The sequence below is a fragment of the Hoplias malabaricus genome, chromosome 8, assembly GCF_029633855.1.
Source record: "Hoplias malabaricus isolate fHopMal1 chromosome 8, fHopMal1.hap1, whole genome shotgun sequence".
NCBI lineage: Eukaryota > Metazoa > Chordata > Actinopteri > Characiformes > Erythrinidae > Hoplias > Hoplias malabaricus.
Genome location: NC_089807.1, coordinates 10767249 through 10787711, shown reverse-complemented (window position 1 = coordinate 10787711; position 20463 = coordinate 10767249). Strand labels below are relative to the sequence as shown.

The following is a 20463-nucleotide window of genomic DNA, read 5'->3' as shown; positions in this document are numbered from 1 at the left end:
AATGTGCAAATATTTGTCATTGTACAATGTACGCCAAAATGTGTCTTACATTTTACCTATCTGGTGCAGTGAAAACACACACACACACACACACACACACACACTAGTTCACTAAGGTTCTGTGAACAAACACACAGAGTGGTGGGGAGCTGATGTGGGTTCTGTGGCTTGCACAAAGGCACCGTAGCCATTGATTGAGGGAGGAGGACAGTGCTGTTCCTTCACTCCCACTGTCCCCAGTTTTCCCTGTCAGTCATGGGAATCGAATCAATAACTTTAGGTCCTAAGCCCCCTTCTCTAAACTTTAGGACATAGCTGCCCTCCATTAGGCCACAACTGCCCAGTATATAAAAATACATGTGATATGGACAAAATTATTGGGACTATTGGCCTAATATTTTGTAGCATAGCCTTTTGTGAAAAAAATTAATCAAGCACTTTCTGTAACCACTTTTCTACTCCAGTTCTCCCAGGTTTGAAATTGGTGCCTTTTTTTTCTAACTGCACATTTCAACTCTTTTCAGAGATAGTAAGGGTTCTGATTAGGGATTGTAACAGGCCACTTCAAAATGTTTAGTTGTTTCCTCCTCATTCACATTTGGGTGCTGCTGTAAGGAATGATTCCAGTCCATTTCCTGTTGAAGGACTCGTGACCTATGACTGAGACACAACTTTCTGAAACTGGAATTTCCCTTTAAAAGCATTTGCTGACAAAGGCAGCAAAGAGGACCCAAACCTATAGGGAGCTTTTTCCTGCTTTAAAGAAAGGGATTTTGTTCTTTTCTTTGAAAACATTTTTGAATATTCTATGAACTCTCATTTCGATATCAGTCTAAATATTCAAATCAAAAGGACTGAGAACTTTAATTCTTATAACTTCTAAAGAATATCTTTAACATTATAAAATATTTTTAGATTCACCAAAAAATGTTGTTTCAATGCAAAACAAGACATGTATGAATGAGAGAAGAATCCCTGGACAAATTAAAAGAGATTTAATTTTATTAATATTTGAACAGATGTAAGAATGGCATTTTTCATGATAGTGCACAGGTTCTGTGATTATTTTTTTTTTTATAAATTATTTTAGTATTCTAACATATCCAAGAAAGGATATGGACTCATTTTTTCATTAGAAAAACAACAAAACAGACATTGACCAGGGATGGACACAATTTTGCCTACAACTTGCATATATTTGCATATGTGTGAATGTATGTTCACAAATAATACAAATAATCTGTGGAAATGGGACAACTTGGTACAAATTCTATACCATAAAGTATTTGTAGGAACCATCCACATTTTACCTGTGAGTCATAAAACTTCTCTAAACATAGCCTTGAAGCCTTTAGGTGTTTTGAAGAAGAAGAAACCATATGTGAAATGTGAAAACGTGAAACATGATTTTAGCATTTCAGCATACAATGACATTTGAGTTGCTGAAGACACTTCAGCCTTGGGTGTTGTGAGAGAGACACAGTCCCCACTATAGGAGCTTGTTCATTAGGTTATGCTTTTAAGCAATTGTGATAAATGATGAGAAGCATAAAAAATCTGCATTATCACAGCTCTGGGGTTGTGATATAATTTTGGTTTTATATATATATATTTTTTTTAATAAGTTCGAAGTGCGTTATTTTGTTATATATCACTACCACAGATACGTATTTGGGCTTTAATCGAGGACAAGAACGTGACTTTAAAATCCGTGCTTTTATTTTGAAATAGTCTTCATGGGAAGCCTGTCGGAATCAGCCCCCATTTTTCTGTTCTTCTGTGTTTTGTGCCCCGTGGCGTTTAGTTCTCATGTTTGCTTTGTGGAGAACAAAGATTATTCCTTCTGTTAACACCGTGAACATCGAGGCAGCCCCGGCGGCGAGCGAGCTACAAAGTTACAGTCTTAAAGCTTTATGAAGAACAGAACTTATCTGTGAGTATCTGTCTCTCTCTCTCTCACTCACTCCCTCTCTCTGTTTATAAAGCTCTCTTCACTGACGCTGCTTTACTCATACAACATTATTATGCTCCACCTCAGCTGGTGAACAGAATATACATCTGAATCTTTTATGGTGGAGCTGAAAATTCGGGAAAGAAGCCGATTTCCGTTTCATGTGTTCAGTCTCGACTGACATAAAGCCGTTAGACACCTAAACATGTTTAACAGTTGAATCTTGGCGAAATCCGTTAAAGTTCAAATAGTTTGCAAACCTTTTTTTGGAATAAGTTTTTGAAAACACCGTTTCTTTGTGGCACTTACAATAGTTTTGTCCACTTCATCTTTTCATTTTACTGTAACAATACAAGGATGAATGGAAATAAACTGAATTATCACATTTGGTCGAAGTTAATGTTGTTTTGGGGTTTGTTATTGCACCTTTGGCGTGTGATTTGTGGTTCATGTTTTTTATATAAGCTGTTAGCAAACTATCAAGAAGGACATGCTGAATTATTCTTTCATTAAATGTAAACGTTTTTAATCTTAAACATTATTCAGTACTCTGGTCATCATGGCTTTGTGGCGATGTTCTTATTTATTGCAAAATTTCTATATTGGTTAGACTGTTTCCTCATATTTTTCAGGTTACACATTCCTGTGTTCTTAAGAACCGGTCGAGATGAACAAACAGGATTCTCAACAGCGTGTTTGCATATTTGTGAGGAATCTGCATTTTACTAATTTAGGTTTTTAGAAATGCAGCATGACTGCAAAAGATATGTGACACTACAACTGCAGTTTAATTTAAGTGGAAAGTTCATTCCAGAAGATGAAAATATAAATGAGTAATGGATTAATTCCCTTTGTCCATGAAGTGAGGTTTTGCCATGGCAAAAATGAAGAGCCCTGGTTGTTAAACAGCTGCCTCTCTCTGAGCGATGCCCAGACGAGGGTTGACGCTACAGGGGCGGTTTCGCTGGCTTCTCCTGGGCATATTTTTGCTGTTTATGCTGCTGTTCTTTGCCTATCTACTGGAGTGCACCCCGCCTGCTGATGTAAGTCATGTGCTTCCTGGCCTTGGAGGAGAGCCTTATGGAAAGGAGTATTACCAGGCCCTTCTTCAGGAACAAGAAGAGCGCCACCTCAGTCGAGCTGCCAGCCTTAAAAGACAGATTGCACAGCTGAAGCAGGAGCTACAGGAGATGAATGACAAACTGAAGACTTTGCAAGAGAAGAAAGATATTGCTGGTCCACAAAGCCTGGTCGATGGCAAAGACCAAGAACCCAGCGACCTCCTGGAATTCTTGCATTCACAGATTGATAAGGCAGAAGTGAGTATTGGGGCAAGGTTCCCCAGTGAGTATGCTCTAGTGCCCTTTGAGAGCTTCACTTCTTTGAAGGTTTACCAGCTGGAGATGGGCCTAACTCGGCATCCTGAGGAAAAGCCTGTACGCAAAGATCGGCGGGACGAGTTGGTAGAGGTGATTGAGGCAGGCCTTGACATTATAAACAACCCGGATGAAGAGGATGGTCAGGAGGATGACATGCCAATGCAGAGACAGACCTTCACAGACAGTCATTTTGTGGAGGGTAAGAACTAGCCAACTGGGATCTTGGTCATGTCTTTGTGATTTAAGTGTTATATTTCCCTATAAATACCACAAGATGATAAAAATACTTGAAGACATTTTCATAAGTTGATAAGACTTAATCTACAGCTGTGTCACATTAGAGTTATAATGTGATGTACTTAACATTTAACATGAGTTTAGTTAAACAGGACTGAAGATGCTCTCTGTGATGAGACATGCAGTTAGTAATTGTTCTTTAAGTAAACTAGTTTTCTCCAGTATACACAAACATTTGTGACATTTGTCAGTGTATGATAACATATTGTCATATTACCCACATTTAACTTGAGTAATAGACAAGATCCAGGAAGACTTTGCCTAGTTCTGCATTTTTGATTTGTTTGTGTGCTCTGCTTTTCAGGGCTTTACAGGACTGAGCGTGACAAAGGCACACTGTATGAACTGTACTTTGCAAAAGAGAATTCCCACGAATTCCGACATGTCACCCTCTTCCGTCCATTTGGTCCCCTGATGAAAGTCAGGAGCACATCTGTGGACACAGCCAGCACAATCGTTAACATTATAGTGCCTCTGTCAGGCAGAACTGAAGCTTTTGTTCAGTTCCTACACAATTTCAGGTGAATATACTGTATTGACTTACCATTTTTGTGGTCAGGCATAAACCTAGTTCAGTCCAGGAATGCTGAATTATAGATTAGTCTTGGTTGTATTATTTTTAAATTAAACTTAACTTTATTTTTTATTATTTATTTAGTTAGTTTCCTTTACAGTTATTCTAGATTAATAAACCAGACTCCATTGCATGTTGTATGAATCAATTTAACATATTTGTTTTTCCACAGGGACGTTTGTATACAACAGGACAAGCGAGTGTATCTTACAGTAGTGTATTTTGGGGAAGAAGGTTTACAGGATGTAAAGTCATCTTTACAAAAAATGTCCAGGTTAGTGCCCTGAAGGAGTTTTATTTAAAGTATAACCAGTTAAATGAAGCAATCTTAGTAGTGGGTAGAAAAGGGTGTAACAGCTTTTGGAAGGCAGGTGGATCTAAGGACTAAGGTATAAGCTGATATGTCAAAAAGAAGCGCATGCTTACCGACAAACCTAGTCCTGAGACATTACGTGTACTTGTACCTATTGCCATCTTGTTTGAGCAGTCCCATGGCAATATTTGAGGAAATACAGGGGTTGGACAATGAAACTGAAACACTTGTCATTTTAGTGTGGCCACTATCCTGCAAGAAGAATGGCTTAAAATCCCTCTGACCACTGGGCAGGACTTGTATATGTCATTCCCAAGACATTCCCTCCACAAAAGGTGGCCCTACACCATACTAATAAAGTATTGTGGTCTAAAACCAGGTGTTTCAGTTTCATTGTCCAACCCCTGTACATGCAGTAAACATTCTGAGAACTGAGCAGACATTTTTACAGTTTATTAATATTGCTTATAAGTCATCTTACTCTAGAGCCTTGTTAAAAAGCGCTGGTCCTGGAAGGTCAGTGTCCACCACATTTTGGAAATTCCCATTACTCCATACTCAATCACCCAATAAACCTTCTACTTTTCAGAAGAGTTGAGCAGAGAGTCTTCAAATTGTTGGACACTACCCCTCCTTAAGACCAGCACTAGTGGAATATCGTCTATCAGTTGTACTGATGTAACTATAACTACTGCTCATTTTTCTTCTAAGTGAGGAAAGCTTCACCAATTACACGCTTATCCCTGTGGATGAGGAATTTTCCCGTGGGAGGGGGCTGGACATTGGCGCTCATGCGTGGAAGAAAGGGATCGATGTGTTGATGTTCTTCTGTGATGTAGATATTTACTTCACACTCGAGTTCCTCAACACCTGTCGCCTCAATACAGCACCAGGTATGTCATTTCAGAAGCTGCCCCCTTTAAAGGTGTTTGTGATTTGGTTTTATATACAGCAACCTAGGTAAGGATGACAATATACGATATAAAGTGGAGTTTTAAAAGATTGTTCTGTTTTTCTGAGTATCTTCTCTCATTTTCTTTCCTATAAAGGCAAGCGAGTTTTCTACCCTGTAGTGTTTAGTCTGTACAATCCTGCCATAGTATATGGAAATGCTGAATTGCCTCCATCCGTTGAACAACAGTTGGTATGTAACCAGTTCATCATCTTAGACCAAATGACATTGGTCTGAAAATGCATGCAATTTGGTAAATGGTCTCAAGACGCATATGTACATAATGTTATTTACAGATTCATAAAAAAGATACTGGATTCTGGCGGGACTTTGGATTTGGAATGACTTGCCAGTACCGCTCTGATTTCCTTAACATTGGTAAGTTGCATTTTAATGGAAATGACTAAAATTAAGTAAAATCAAATTATTTTTAATAACAGCATGATTTTTTTTTCTGTGAATTAAAATTTAAGGTGGATTTGATCTGGAAGTGAAAGGCTGGGGAGTGGAGGACGTCCATTTATACAGAAAGTATCTACGGAGTGATCTGATAGTGATGCGCACCCCTGTGTCTGGTCTGTTTCACCTGTGGCATGAGAAGCTGTGTGTAGATGAGCTTACTCCAGAGCAGTATCGCATGTGCATCCAGTCCAAAGCTATGAATGAGGCCTCGCACTCTCACTTGGGCATGTTGGTGTTTCGAGAGGAGATCGAAAATCATCTTCGCAAACAGGCCTACAAGACTCAGATTAAGGCAGAGGATTGAGCTGGTTGTCAAACCTGCTGAAACTAAGCACATTGAATTCATGGACTGCTGTTGTGCAAAAGTTAGCCATTTGAGATTTGTCCAGATGTTGTGATATCAACAAACTTTCTAAGCTAATGCAGAATACTAAATCTTAATTAATTCAGATTAAAAATAAACCCAAGCACCTACTAAAAGACAGTGTGTTTGGGAACTCAAATTTAATTTAAGTGCTTTATTTAAATATATAGCGAACCTGTGGACCACAATGTGATTTCTTTTCTGAAATCTCTGTATGCGGTCCATTGACTTCGATACGTGTCGTTGTTGAAAGGTGTAAAAGAATCTTACCAGACGGTGCTTTTAAGTTAAAGCACATGATCCTTGGCCTAATACAGTCACCTTGTCAGAGTTGTGAGCAAGGTTATTCTTTTTAATTTTATTTTTTATTAATGGAGCCATACTGTTGTTGTTTTTTTCTGCACTGTTATAAGGGTCCACGGTATAACGTAAATGTAAATCTAAGAGAGACAATCAGTTGTGACTGAATATGGATGTGGAATGTTATGGAATGTGCAGACTGGTTACTGTTTTCATACTGAACTTCCCTAACCCTTATTTTGTGTTGTTTAAGCATGACCAATGACTATTCAGCAAGTGTCAGTTTTAGCCTTTGCACTGTGTTTAATGACACAGTTGTGTCATTCAATTTTATTCAGCCAACTGTAGATAATCAAATGCTGATGTCTGATTCCTCAGAGCTGGTATAGAATCTGCTGACAGTGGTTAATAAACATTAATCACAGTTTCTAGTGAGGATACAGTTAAATCTCTTATAGAATCTGAAATGGAACTGCATGTTACAGCTGTCAATGATCAATTTCTCACACTTTTTGGAAAAAAAATAAATAAATGAAGAGGAAGAAACAGTTGAGCCCAGTATGTAATCATTCACATTAATTAATAAAATAGTTCCTAACAGTACACTAGGATTTCTATACAATATGTGCTTTATTTTTTAATAAATAAATTAATTAATAAATTGACTTCAAAGAGGGGCGGCACGGTGGTGCAGCAGGTAGTGTCGCAGTCACACAGCTCCAGGGACCTGGAGGTTGTGGGTTCGATTCCCGCTCCGGGTGACTGTCTGTGAGGAGTTGGTGTGTTCTCCCTGTGTCTGTGTGGGTTTCCTCCGGGTGCTCCGGCTTCCTCCCACAGTCCAAAAACACACATTGGTGACTCAAAGGTGACCATAGGTGTGAGTGAATGTGAGTGTGTGTGTTGCCCTGTGAAGGACTGGTGGCCCCTCCAGGGTGTATTCCCGCCTTGTGCCCAGTGATTCCAGGTAGGCTCTGGACCCACCGTGACTCTGAATTGGATAAGAGGTTACAGATAATGGATGGATGGACTTCAAAGAGAAGTCAAGTGTTCAGACTAACGCGCTCAGTCACAGGAAGACAGGTGGTAGTAAATCAGTTTATTGTGTGACATGTTGCTATTAGTTAACCAGAAAGGAACAGATTTGCATTTTTAACCAAGTGAGTTTTCAGTTAATAGCACGGCTGATGAAATATAACTACACTCAAAATTCCACCGCGCTATAAAATGCAGATGTGAGGTGGTGTTTAAATCCACTATTTAATTTTTTATTTCTTAATTTAAGACATATTGAATAATACTTAAGTATTCATATTTATACAAGAAACTACAAGAATAGAAAATCAAAGCAAATAAAAAAAATGTGGAGACATCCTTCTGGAGCATTGGAAACCGGCTGAATTGTTATGAATATGCTTTGACTTTTGTAGAATCATCACATTAGTGCATTATCTGTTCTGGACGTATGCCCAAACTCTTGTAAATCTCTTTAAGAATTAGCAGTGCTGTGTCCTCAGATTCCCTGGGAACAGAAAAAAATGTAGTTTATTTTATAACATTAATTAAATATATACATACCACTTTGTACATAATGCTATATTCCACATACCAGTAACACAGGTGGCTCTGGAGAGCAAAGAGGTATTCATTGAAGCTCTCAATGGGTTTCTCTTGCAGGACATAATCAATGCGATTCCCCCCATTCAGCATTCCCACTTTCACCTGAGTCTCCTCCTCTTTCTGGGGTTCGGGGGTCTCCACTACTAGCTTACTGGCATCTATGTAAAGATATGCATTTAGAATAATAATGTGATTCACATCATTTACCAAACGTAACCAAAAGCAAAAATGAATTACATCAGGTGTCCAAGTCTTACCTTCATCTTTTTGCTTTTCTTCTTCCTCTTTTATTTGACTAGCCACCATTGCTAGCTGTTCATGCAGCTGAATGGAAGAGGTGTGAGCACGAGCAAAATCATTCAGCGTCTGCCAGGCAGTCTTCAGAGAGCTGATGAAACCATGCTTCAAATCAGAACCCATCCTGGAGAGAGACTCCTTTAACTCTAAAAATATAATAGGCAATAAAATATAATCTGGTGCAGGTTTAGTTAAATCACTTTAAATATTTTAAATACTAAAAATTCCAAGCCAAGTCTTCAACATCCAAGGGTTTTATTTACAGCACAATTTTAGTTCAGGAATGTACATTAAGCTGCAAAGTGTCAGCTACAATTTTAACCTTCCTGCAACCAGGAGGGGCTGGCAGAAGGAATGTTGTTTGGGTCAAACGTAATAGTTTACTCACTGTGCTTCAACAGTAAATGCTAGTGGATAATGACCTCTTTAAATAGTTAATTTTCAATGTAAAAAATGATTTAAGGGGTTATACCACATTTATGATTAAATTCAATGGAAAAAAGTCTCATTCATACCAAGATGAAGTCTTTTTCTCCCTTTATGATGTGGAATTAAAACAGGGTCCAGTTCTATTTCTGGTAAGATCATAGGTTCAATCCTGTATGCCACTGGATCCAACTGAGAAATGCATATTAGAGATTTTTAGAGATAATTAGAGAAATATGAAGAAATAAAAATGTACACAATACATGGATAAGTATTTAGATATTTGTGATTCAATGTTCAATTTATACCAGACTCATCCTCTTCATTATAATAAAATATTTAAAGGCCAAGAAAAAAGGCAATTATTATATAATTTGATACAGAAAAAGGTCAGATGAAGTAATAAATATGTAAAAAGACAGATACAGTTAAGACAGTTACAAATGAGAGTGGCTTTGCTTTATAATAAATCATAGAACAATGGACAATTTCAACAGACAATGTGAGTTTATATGAATAATTATTTGTTTGGCTTCGTAAAGACATACATGATTTAAAAAAATAACATACTGGATGGTAAATGTTGAAGAAGCCCTTGCAGGTGGGAAAATGGTAGTTCTCCTCAATCTTCTCTACACCTCGTACGGTCAGAAACATGCCAATGGGAGAACCAAGAGCGAAGAAATTCATAGGCTCAAAATCCAGAGAATGATAAACCACAGACACCTATAGGAAAAATCTTTTTCAGGTTAGAGGTAATAAGAATATACTAATACCACAAAGAGGACTGCTGGCTTCCACTTCAACCCAATAATCAAAAGAGATTCAACTCCTTATTAACATTTTATAACAAAATTAAAACATCATGAAAGTAAAACTATAGGCATTAACACTACAGCTGGCAATGTAATGGAGCATGGATTGTGCTGGAACTTTACCTGGCCAGTACCAATTTCAAAGCAATTATAATCCACATGAATAGAGGACATCGTCCTGCCCACTGGAACTTTTATGTTGGCAACATCTGTGACTGATCCAACCTGTTGAGGTGCTGAGACCTCTTTAACTTCCTCTTTAGTCACAGTTTTCTCTGGTGCAGCCCGTTTTTCAGCCTTAAATGAAAAAGTGAAAGAGGAAATACTTCACATTATAATCATACACAAGATAACATGCAAGATGTCCTATACCAATCCATTAGAGCTTCATATAGGGCACACCCCAGCCTCTTCCTACTTCCAGCCACATAATTTCTATTGTACCAATCCTACAGCTACACTCCAAGATTGCTGTGGCTGTTTATGATCCGATCAGCAACCAGCTACCCTTAACATCGACGGTTACTCATTGAGCCCTTCACATGAGTACCCTAGCCACCCACTGCATCACTAGCTCTTCATAGGGAAGAGGCAGGCACCTGCCCTTGTCAGTGTTTCACTGAATTAAGCTCACGACACCTCCAGAAGGCTCAACAGTGTAATCTGGCGTCCCAGATCCACCCCCTTCCAAGCCTACACAGTCCTACCTTACCCTTAAGCATCAACAACCGTAAATCCACACTGGCCTCCCTGGTGAATAGGGCTGTACCTAGCCCCACTCGCACTGTTAATGCATGCTCAATGCCAACAGTTCCATGTGATCTTTACATGCTACATCACCAACCACCACAACAGCACATCTACAGTGCATTGCCCCAACTAGTCTGTGTTCTCCTTATCCACAACCATTGACTAGACTTTTCAGCTGTTTCTAATAAATCCTTCACCAATGCCCTTAAATTTCTGGCACCTGATGCTGAACTGCAAAAGCAGGGATATGGCAAACTTGGCTACAAATCCCCTAACATCTATCTCTACTGGTCTTACAAGTGCCTGCCACCTCAGCCACCAAGTCCGCCTCACGCACAAAACTTGTCAATGCATTTATCTCTAACCCTTTGCTGTCCAACAAATATGCTAACAATCTTAGCACCTGATTATGTCTCCATGTAGACCTTCCCTTCAACAAACTACCCTTACATGCTGATAGAATATGCTTCAGCGTGCCAAACCCTGTACATAATCTACAACTAGGGTCTTCAACTACCCACTGTCCAGGATTTTGTGAAGTTGGAAGAACATCATAAGTTGCTCCGAGCAAAAACTTAATATGACTTGCCTTCATCACCCACAATTCTTGCCAAGTGATTTCTGCTTCTCTAGATTTTCCCAGCAAAGCCACTGGCCTAGTTTTGTCTGTGACACTGCTGTTGCACACCGTGCCTCCTTTTCCTTTTCACAAATAAATCTAGTCATCATTTGCCTTCTCTGGTGATGGGGCCTTTCTTAAAACTTTCCATGAATCACCTGACCCAAGGCCCACTCTTCCATACTGCACTTGGCCAATCACATCCCTTAGCTCTAATGAACTCCTGGCTACCTGCACTGCCACTCGTGGTTTCCACTTCGTTCCTGCCAAAATCATCTTGCGACTCACCTTTGCACATTTAAATTCCTCAACTAAACTTGTGAGTGGTAGCTCCTGTACCCCTCTCCCATACCCATACTACTTATGTGGCACTCCTAGCCACTTTCTTATAGTTCATAATCCTTTCCATCCTCTCTACTTCTGTGATCGAAACATCATAAACTGTCAACAACTATCTAATATAAGCCAAACGTAAGCCAAACGTCAGACACCAAATTTCAACTTCCCTGGCAAACATGATCTATCAATGCTACTAATAGCCTTCACCAATTTAGCCTTTATTTCCATAACTTGGTTGGTATCATTTAGCACTGCACTATACCATCTCCCTAACTCTACACTGGTCTCTCCAATACTGTAGGAATCATTTCTCCTTCAATCCAAAAATGTAAGGTAAGAGATGCAAGGTAACCAACAGAAGACAGTAAAGAGTAGTGATGCACAAACATATCAGAACTGCATCGGTATAAGCAGATAAATAATTTTTCAAAGATAATCAGCATTGGGCTGATATTTCGATTGATATTTCAAACTGACCAATTCTAATGCATTTATTTTATGCTGGCATTTAATTTTGGGTGTTTTCCAAAATGAATGAATGAACACTGTGTCTGTATTGTGTATTTCTGTATCCAATTTTGTATTACTCTGTTTTAGTAATGTATACGACTAAAGCTCCACTGGTATCTCTTTGTGTTTAACTTTTTACTTTAAGTTAACATGCATTCATTTATTTATTACTTTAGTTTGAATTAATATATTACCTAAAATATATTTACTTAAGTTTACTTTTAAAAAGAGGGTTAAATGTTGTGGCCAGTCTATAAAAGGGCAAACATTTTTCTCAGAAGACACCTTTCATTTTATTGTTTGCTTACAGTTGGTTGAAAGCTAAATTATTATGAAAATACACGCTATATTCTATCCGGAGTATCTTAAATTTCTGTATTTTAAAAATAACGGTGCATCCATAGTACAGAAGAAAGAGAAGAGAAGTGCATGCCTGCTTTGCTGCTTTCTCTTTAACAAACTTGGCAATCTTCTTTCGTGGCCCCAATGGAATTCCCATTTCCTTCAAATCGTCCACTGTGCACATAAGCTACAGGGAGGGAGACAGGGAGAGAAACAGCATAAACTAACACCAGTATGAAATTTTTTAATCTATGTGTGAAAACTGCAGACTGCTCTTACCAGTGACTCATAATCAATCTTCTCCTGTTCAAAAGTGCTAAGATACTCAGACAGGCCCAGCTGCTCCAGAACAGATGACAAATCAGGGGATTCTTCCTCATTGCCCTCATCTGCAACAGCCGGACTGAAAGCCTCAATGGCCTGGGTGAGAGGAGGACTAACCTGCAGCACAATCAAAACATATTTGTCTCACTACAGAACAGCAATCAAGCCACAAAATAAAGCATTATTCAATGGATGCAAAACAGCTCCACCTAGTGTAGCTAAGATTTAAGCAACTGGGTCCATATACCAGGTATTTTTTTAGAAAAAATAAACACACTCAAAATGATTTTTTACAACGTTTGTTGTGAGGAGCCAAACAAAGTTTATATTTCTCTTCAGTGCCTTTTAAAGATTACACATTAAGGTACACATTAATTACAGGTAAGTGCATTATAGTATGCACAAGTCTCTTCTTACTGTAGGCATACACTTGCAAATTTTCTTGCTGCATTTCACTGTTATTTGGCACCACTCCTCCAAAAGTAGTGGGCCAAATATTAAACTACTTACATCAAGTACCCGTGACATTGGTAGTTTGAAAAAGGATACTTAGATGCATTTAATTAATATTCAATTTAATTTCTCATCCACACCTAAAACACGGAAAAACTAAACATTTTTGTGGTATTGGAAAGCAAACAAAAAAGCTGCATTTAGGTTAAAGACATGACATGACCCCTGGTCCCTCATCACAACCACTGTAAAGAGTTCTGAATCGCTACATTTAACCAGTTTATACCAAACCACTCAAAATGACAGGTCTGTATACTCATTGACTGAATTCTGCAGAAATCTTGAAAAATCAAAATAATATAAGCAATGCAGATTTCAACCTGTCTCCTAGCAGCAGTAAGATATGCTCAAGATGAAACATTCAGCAAATATAACGTGTCCTAACATTAATCATTATTTTGTACACATTTTCAATGTTTACCAGAATCAAGATTATCAAAATTAGTGTCAGCAACAGCAGTCCTCTCACTGAAGCTGCAGCCAGAATGCTTTAGAAATGTGCCTCCAATGCACTGCCCACGAACTGAAATCAAAATTTATTTGGTTATGCCTCTGAGTCTGAATCATACTAATTCTAATATTAATAATCATTTGCACCTATAGGTTAATGTTAAGAGCAGCTCTTTGGTTCAATTTTGCAGACATTTCCTCATCATGTGGTTTGCATCACAACCCATCAGGCACCACACAATATAGTGAAACTCCCCACTAAAGTGAATTGGACAGGGTGCACGTACCACTGGTGTCAACTATTTAAGGCAACAGACGTCTGTCAGGGACAGCTGACTATGGTGCTCATATAAAGGAATTGAAAACACAGCACCAACATTGTTTCAGCACAGTTTCTATCCTTTGTTACCCAACAGTCTGCATATTACCTCCTTCACTTCGGGCTGGACATTTCCATTTGGAGTTGAGTCAGAAGAAGGAGAACCAAGTTTTTGATTAGAGAGCATGTCAAAAAGTATCAAGGAGCCTGCAAGCAAAACAATCATGAGGTTAGAATAAAAGAAAATAAAATGATCAAAACAAATGCAGTGTACTTAATGTATTACCAGGCTTCCCAGACCTAAAACAAAATGACTGAAAATGAACATTGAATTTCAAGGATCTTGTTCCTACCCAAGCTGTGTCCAGCCACTGAGACGCCACCTTTGAAGTCAGGGTTTCTCTGCATGAACAGTGTGTGCAGTCGATTAATCTCAAAAGCCACAGTGTCCATTATGGTCTGGCAATAGGTTGGACTGTTGTAGAACAGCACATCTAAAAGGGTCTCATTTGTAAAGTGTCGCAGTCGGCCTGTGCTGGGGAGTGTGATCTTTTTTATTCTTCTAAAAAAAAGGATTCAAAAGACAAAAAAAAAAACTTTTTTCACTATTTTTTTGTACAAGTTTATCATATTTCAAAAAATATCTGGTGGATTCCGGCATGAAACAGTTTATTTTAATCTACAGTGCAATATATTTGAAGGGTAAAATTCATACCTGTCCACACCTGTAGCATCCCCGTGCAGAGCGGTGTGCCAGTGCACAGGCAAAAATTCTACACGACTAATGACATGCTCATCCTGAGCTTTCTTGAAATGGCTACGCAGTAACTTGAGAGATACACTGCGGAAGTCATCCACTGTGCATGTACATAAAATATAAAAAGAAAATCAAGGATGAAAGGAGGCCATATCATCACCAATGTCACATGTATGTCAAGTTCCAGTAAAAGGTGATAAATGATGATCTATCTGCAACTTTCTGACCTTAAGGAGCACACAAACCACTGGTTAATTTGGAATTCAGCTACTGAGTAGCCAAATTCACAGGCAGACAGAAACATTAGTTTATATCTTAAAATAACTGTGAGTTCATTAGAAAGTCCATAGATCTTACCACATTCCACCATGCTTCTGAATCGCAGATCACATACTGGGCCAATTCCATGTACCATAAACACCAGATGGTCCACTTGTGGCATCTCACCTAAATAATTGTTACAATATTAATACATTCAGCCAAAATTCTCTCCATCCATCCATCCATTATCTGTAACCGCTTATCCAGTTCAGGGTCGCAGTGGGTCCAGAGCCTACCTGGAATCATTGGGCGCAAGGCAGGAATACACCCTGGAGGGGGCACCAGTCCTTCACAGGGCAACACACACACTCACACATTCACTCACACACACACACACCTATGGACACTTTTGAGTCGCCAATCCACCTACCAACGTGTGTTTTTGGACTGTGGGGGGAAATAGGAGCACTCGGAGGAAACCCCCGCACACACAGGGAGAACACACCAACTCCTCACAAACAGTCACCCGGAGGAAACCCACGCACACACAGGGAGAACACACCAGCTCCTCACAGACAGTCACTCGGCGGAAACCCACGCAGACACGGGGAGAACACACCAACTCCTCACAGACAGTCACCCGGAGCAGAAATCGAACCCACAACCTCCAGGTCCCTGGAGCTGTGTAACTGTGACACTACCTGCTGCACCACCGTGCCGCCATAAATTCTCTCCATCAAAACCAAATAAATAAATAAACCTAACTGACCATGTTCTAAAGATCTTTAATATGCACACACAGGGAGAACACACCAACTCCTCACAGACAGTCACTCGGAGGAAACCCACGCAGACACAGAGAGAACACACCAACTCCTCACAGACAGTCACCCGGAAGAAACCCACGCAGACACAGGGAGAACACACCAACTCCTCACAGACAGTCACCCGGAGGAAACCCACGCAGACACAGGGAGAACACACCACACTCCTCACAGACAGTCACCCGGAGGAAACCCACGCACACACAGGGAGAACACACCAACTCCTCACAGACAGTCACCCGGAAGAAACCCACGCAGACACAGGGAGAACACACCAACTCCTCACAGACAGTCACCCGGAGGAAACCCACGCACACACAGGGAGAACACACCAACTCCTCACAGACAGTCACCCGGAGGAAACCCACGCACACACAGGGAGAACACACCAACTCCTCACAGACAGTCACCCGGAAGAAACCCACGCAGACACAGGGAGAACACACCAACTCCTCACAGACAGTCACCCGGAGGAAACCCACGCACACACAGGGAGAACACACCAACTCCTCACAGACAGTCACCCGGAAGAAACCCACGCAGACACAGGGAGAACACACCAACTCCTCACAGACAGTCACCCGGAGGAAACCCACGCACACACAGGGAGAACACACCAACTCCTCACAGACAGTCACCCGGAAGAAACCCACGCAGACACAGGGAGAACACACCAACTCCTCACAGACAGTCACCCGGAGGAAACCCCCGCACACACAGGGAGAACACACCAGCTCCTCACAGACAGTCACTCGGCGGAAACCCACGCAGACACGGGGAGAACACACCAACTCCTCACAGACAGTCACCCGGAGCAGAAATCGAACCCACAACCTCCAGGTCCCTGGAGCTGTGTAACTGTGACACTACCTGCTGCACCACCGTGCCGCCATAAATTCTCTTCAACAAAACCAAATAAATAAATAAACCTAACTGACCATGTTCTAAAGATCTTTAATATGCACACACAGGGAGAACACACCAACTCCTCACAGACAGTCACTCGGAGGAAACCCACGCAGACACAGGGAGAACACACCAACTCCTCACAGACAGTCACTCGGAGGAAACCCACGCAGACACAGAGAGAACACACCAACTCCTCACAAACAGTCACCCGGAGGAAACCCACGCACACACAGGGAGAACACACCAACTCCTCACAGACAGTCACCCGGAAGAAACCCACGCAGACACAGGAAGAACACACCAACTCCTCACAGACAGTCACCCGGAGGAAACCCCCGCACACACAGGGAGAACACACCAACTCCTCACAGACAGTCACCCGAGGAAACCCACGCAGACACAGGGAGAACACACCAACTCCTCACAGACAGTCACCCGGAGGAAACCCACGCACACACAGGGAGAACACACCAGCTCCTCACAGACAGTCACTCGGCGGAAACCCACGCAGACACGGGGAGAACACACCAACTCCTCACAGACAGTCACCCGGAGCAGAAATTGAACCCACAACCTCCAGGTCCCTGGAGCTGTGTAACTGTGACACTACCTGCTGCACCACCGTGCCGCCATAAATTCTCTCCAACAAAACCAAATAAATAAATAAACCTAACTGACCATGTTTTAAAGATCTTTAATATGCACTTTCAGCTCATTTAAAATGCTAAAACAAAATACCCATTCAATTATTAAATTAAAAGTTTATGTGTTTACTGCTTTGCATGTACTAGAGGTCTACTCACCATCAGGGACTTCATCATGATCATCATCCACTCCTCTCTTCACCACTCTGGGCCGTGTCTGTCCGTCTTGTGTGGTGCCCCATTCATCTGGCATGGCTGATGGCTGAAACTGCACTATTACCTGCGGGGGAAAGCAAGACAGATGTCCTTAGTTCAAGGTCTGTAAAGGAGAATGGCAAATCTCATAATTAGAGAGGTGACGTGAATAGCATACCTTTGGGTTGTGCATCACAATTGTTTCCCCTGAAGGAAATTCCAGTCTGCGGTGCCACTGATTAGTAGTTACAGCTTTCTTATATTCAGCCTGTATGAATGGAATAGCGTCACACATCCCACATACTCACATGATTTTGCAATATTACAATCTAATAACAAAATAACTACCAATGTACTACCTCCAGTTTGTCACTGAAGTCCTCTGAGTAGGGGATAAACCGGCTGTCTGTGTCTCCTTTGTAGAACCAGGTACATCGTCGCACCTCAGTTGGCTCCTCCTCCCAGTACACAGATGTCCGATTGCGGTCATATAATTGCACATCATAGCGTCCACCATCCGTAGACACAATCACACTCTCAGGATCTGGCTGAACTAAATAGCAGAGGTACGAGTAAAAGCTTTTAACACTCATAATAGTCAAAGTGAAGCAATTCTTGAATTAGCCTCAGGCATGAATATATGAAAATTAAAATATTAAATGCTATAACACTTTGCCTTTAAAGCACCATAGAAACAAACGTGCACAAGCAAAGCAATAAGAGCAGATATTTCCAAACTGCATTCAGCCAACGAGTTTATGGCAGTATTCAGATTGAACTCAATCCATTAAAATGTGCAATTGTCACTGAAATATATTTTTCCAGCAGTTATAAACATTTCCTTGCTGATCTGCTGTGTCTGATCCAATCATACATGTGCAACACACACACTAAAACACCACCACCATCACTGAGAATGTTTCATCTACCAAATCATACCTGTTCTGTGGTGCTATTATGGGTACCCGACCATTGAAAAACAAGGTGAAAGAAAACAAACGTATGCAGAGCAACAGATGGTTTCTGCCTTCATTCAATCAGATGACGTGCTTAAATGTCCTGACCCTACACTTGCTCTGAAATTCTGTTCTTTAACTCTAAGCTTACTCTGTAATTACTGACAACAACCTGTTGCCAACAGAGCACTTGTTGTTCTCTTGAAGAAAGATGTATACACTTGTTCGTATTTTGGTCCTTTGACGTGCTTATTTTAAATTGTAGACCTAAATAAAAATGCTGGATGTACAATCATGGAGGTGATGGTAATGGCTGGTCTGTGTATTTTGATTCTGCACTTAAATATTTAAGGTCTCCAGCCCACAATCAAAGTATGCAACATTGATAAAAGACTTCAGCAACACAACAGCTTCCCTCTTACCAGAATTGAAAGTCTCCTCCAGTTGAAGAGAATCCAAAATACTGAAGGGAAGCCAAACTTTCTTGCATTCCACTTGTTTGCAATAGAACCAGTGTGGCTGGACAGGCTCATAGACATTATAAGAGTATTGCATCATGGGGTTGGTTGGAATCAGAGGTCCAGCCATGTTGGGTCCCACAGGGGGTGGGGGAGGTGTCTGTGAAAGGGGAGGCTAAAATAGAAATATTGCCATTAGTCCTCATACTTTCATGCTTAACAATCCAATAAAAAAGGACCTACCTTAGCAAATGTGGGAGGTGCTGTTTGGAATGTCGGAGCTGGTGGGGGCTGAGAGTATGCGTTCAAATGCTGAGGGGACTGTCTAGGTATTTGCTGTAGCTCAGGTGCCATGAGGTAAGGGCTTGCTTTGCTGCTTGAGGCTGTGTGACGATATGGATTAAAGGAGTGCTGCGTGGCTTGAGGAGGCGGAGGCATTGTTACACTGGGTGGAGGAGTGTGTCTGCCCATTGGGCTTTGGTAAACCGCATTGCCATATTGCTGAGTAGGATTCACATGGGAAACTGGAGGGTTTGGTGGCAGGCTTGCAGCGCTGGACACTGGGGAAGGACCCACTGATGAAACAACTGCAGTTGTTGGAGGCAGGCTTTGCTGATGCCCTATTGAAGCAAATGGGTCACTGTTGTTTGTAGGGGTAGAAAAATAGCTGAAAGTTGACGGCTGAGCAGGGGCTGCTGAGGTCTGACCAAGAAAGCTGTCTTCTTCTCCAACTTCACTCGAATCATCTTACAACAAAATGGGGAAGAACAGTCAATAGTGAATATTGCAGTAAACACATCTGACACCTCTGATGAAATTACGTGTTGATTATACAAGGGAAACAAAGTAAAAATCCTTTACAGAATACATTATTTGGGACATTTTAATTGTTATTTACATTTGCTGATGTTTTGTTGGGGATATTTTAACGTAGAAAAAACAACAACAACATACAAACTAATGCATAAGAATAAAAAATAAGAGCAAAGAAGTTAATTGGGCTTTTATTCCCCAAATTCAGCATCAAGGCAAAGTAAAATGCCTGAGATCTTATGTTTTGGTCAAGTGATTTAAATGTCCAGTAGCTGACTGATAGCTCGACTCACTGACACTGTTGACTAAACAAAACACTAAGGCTGTTATCAGTCTAGTGAAAGAGTATGTGTGCAGAAACTCAGAACAGTGATCAATCATCTCTAAAGCTGATTTACTGACAGGCGTTGACATGTTCTACATTCTTAGGTTAAATGGTCAGTAAAGCCAGGTTAGCTCTCCTGCTATCTTCCTCTGACCTAGCCACTACTCTTTATATAACACCCTCATTTCCACTTCCCGCACAGTTTCTCACCTCCGGATAAAACTGCGGGCCCAGTGGCCTGACTGACAGGAATAAACGGCAGGTTAAAGTTGAATTCTGGCGCCGTGGAGAACAGCAGGTTTGCGCTGGAGCTCGTAGCCGTGCTTTTCCTTTCAGCCATTTTCACTTCTCTCTCTGTGTTACACGTAGCTCAGAAGAGCAACGGATCCGGTCGGTAAACAGTTTCCT

At 40.8% G+C, this 20463-nt stretch overlaps 2 protein-coding genes across 3 annotated transcripts; one reads left to right on the top strand and one right to left on the bottom strand.

Moving 5' to 3' along the window:
- Positions 1-1753: 1753 nt before the first annotated feature.
- csgalnact2 (chondroitin sulfate N-acetylgalactosaminyltransferase 2) lies at positions 1754-7333 on the top strand. The gene is made up of 8 exons (XM_066679011.1): positions 1754-1933; positions 2584-3529; positions 3932-4148; positions 4374-4475; positions 5226-5407; positions 5564-5658; positions 5763-5844; positions 5940-7333. The coding sequence occupies exons 2-8, from the start codon at positions 2878-2880 to the stop codon at positions 6230-6232; spliced, it is 1623 nt and encodes a 540-aa protein (XP_066535108.1). The 5' UTR covers positions 1754-1933; positions 2584-2877; the 3' UTR covers positions 6233-7333.
- Positions 7334-7653: 320 nt separating this feature from the next.
- sec23ip (SEC23 interacting protein) lies at positions 7654-20463 on the bottom strand. 2 transcript variants are annotated; one of them, XM_066679931.1, is made up of 18 exons: positions 20266-20463; positions 19161-19663; positions 18882-19092; positions 17863-18056; positions 17682-17771; positions 17468-17588; positions 15028-15117; positions 14629-14770; positions 14267-14472; positions 14023-14120; positions 12587-12748; positions 12399-12494; positions 9871-10044; positions 9503-9658; positions 9022-9124; positions 8467-8652; positions 8199-8367; positions 7654-8111 (listed from the first exon to the last, which is right to left on the bottom strand). In XM_066679931.1, exons 1-18 carry the CDS (start codon positions 20393-20395, stop codon positions 8030-8032), a joined length of 2913 nt encoding a protein of 970 aa, XP_066536028.1. In that variant the 5' UTR covers positions 20396-20463; the 3' UTR covers positions 7654-8029. The 2 variants fall into 2 exon arrangements, with proteins under 2 accessions (XP_066536028.1, XP_066536026.1); XM_066679929.1 differs by having other exon boundaries at positions 14267-14475; positions 20266-20462.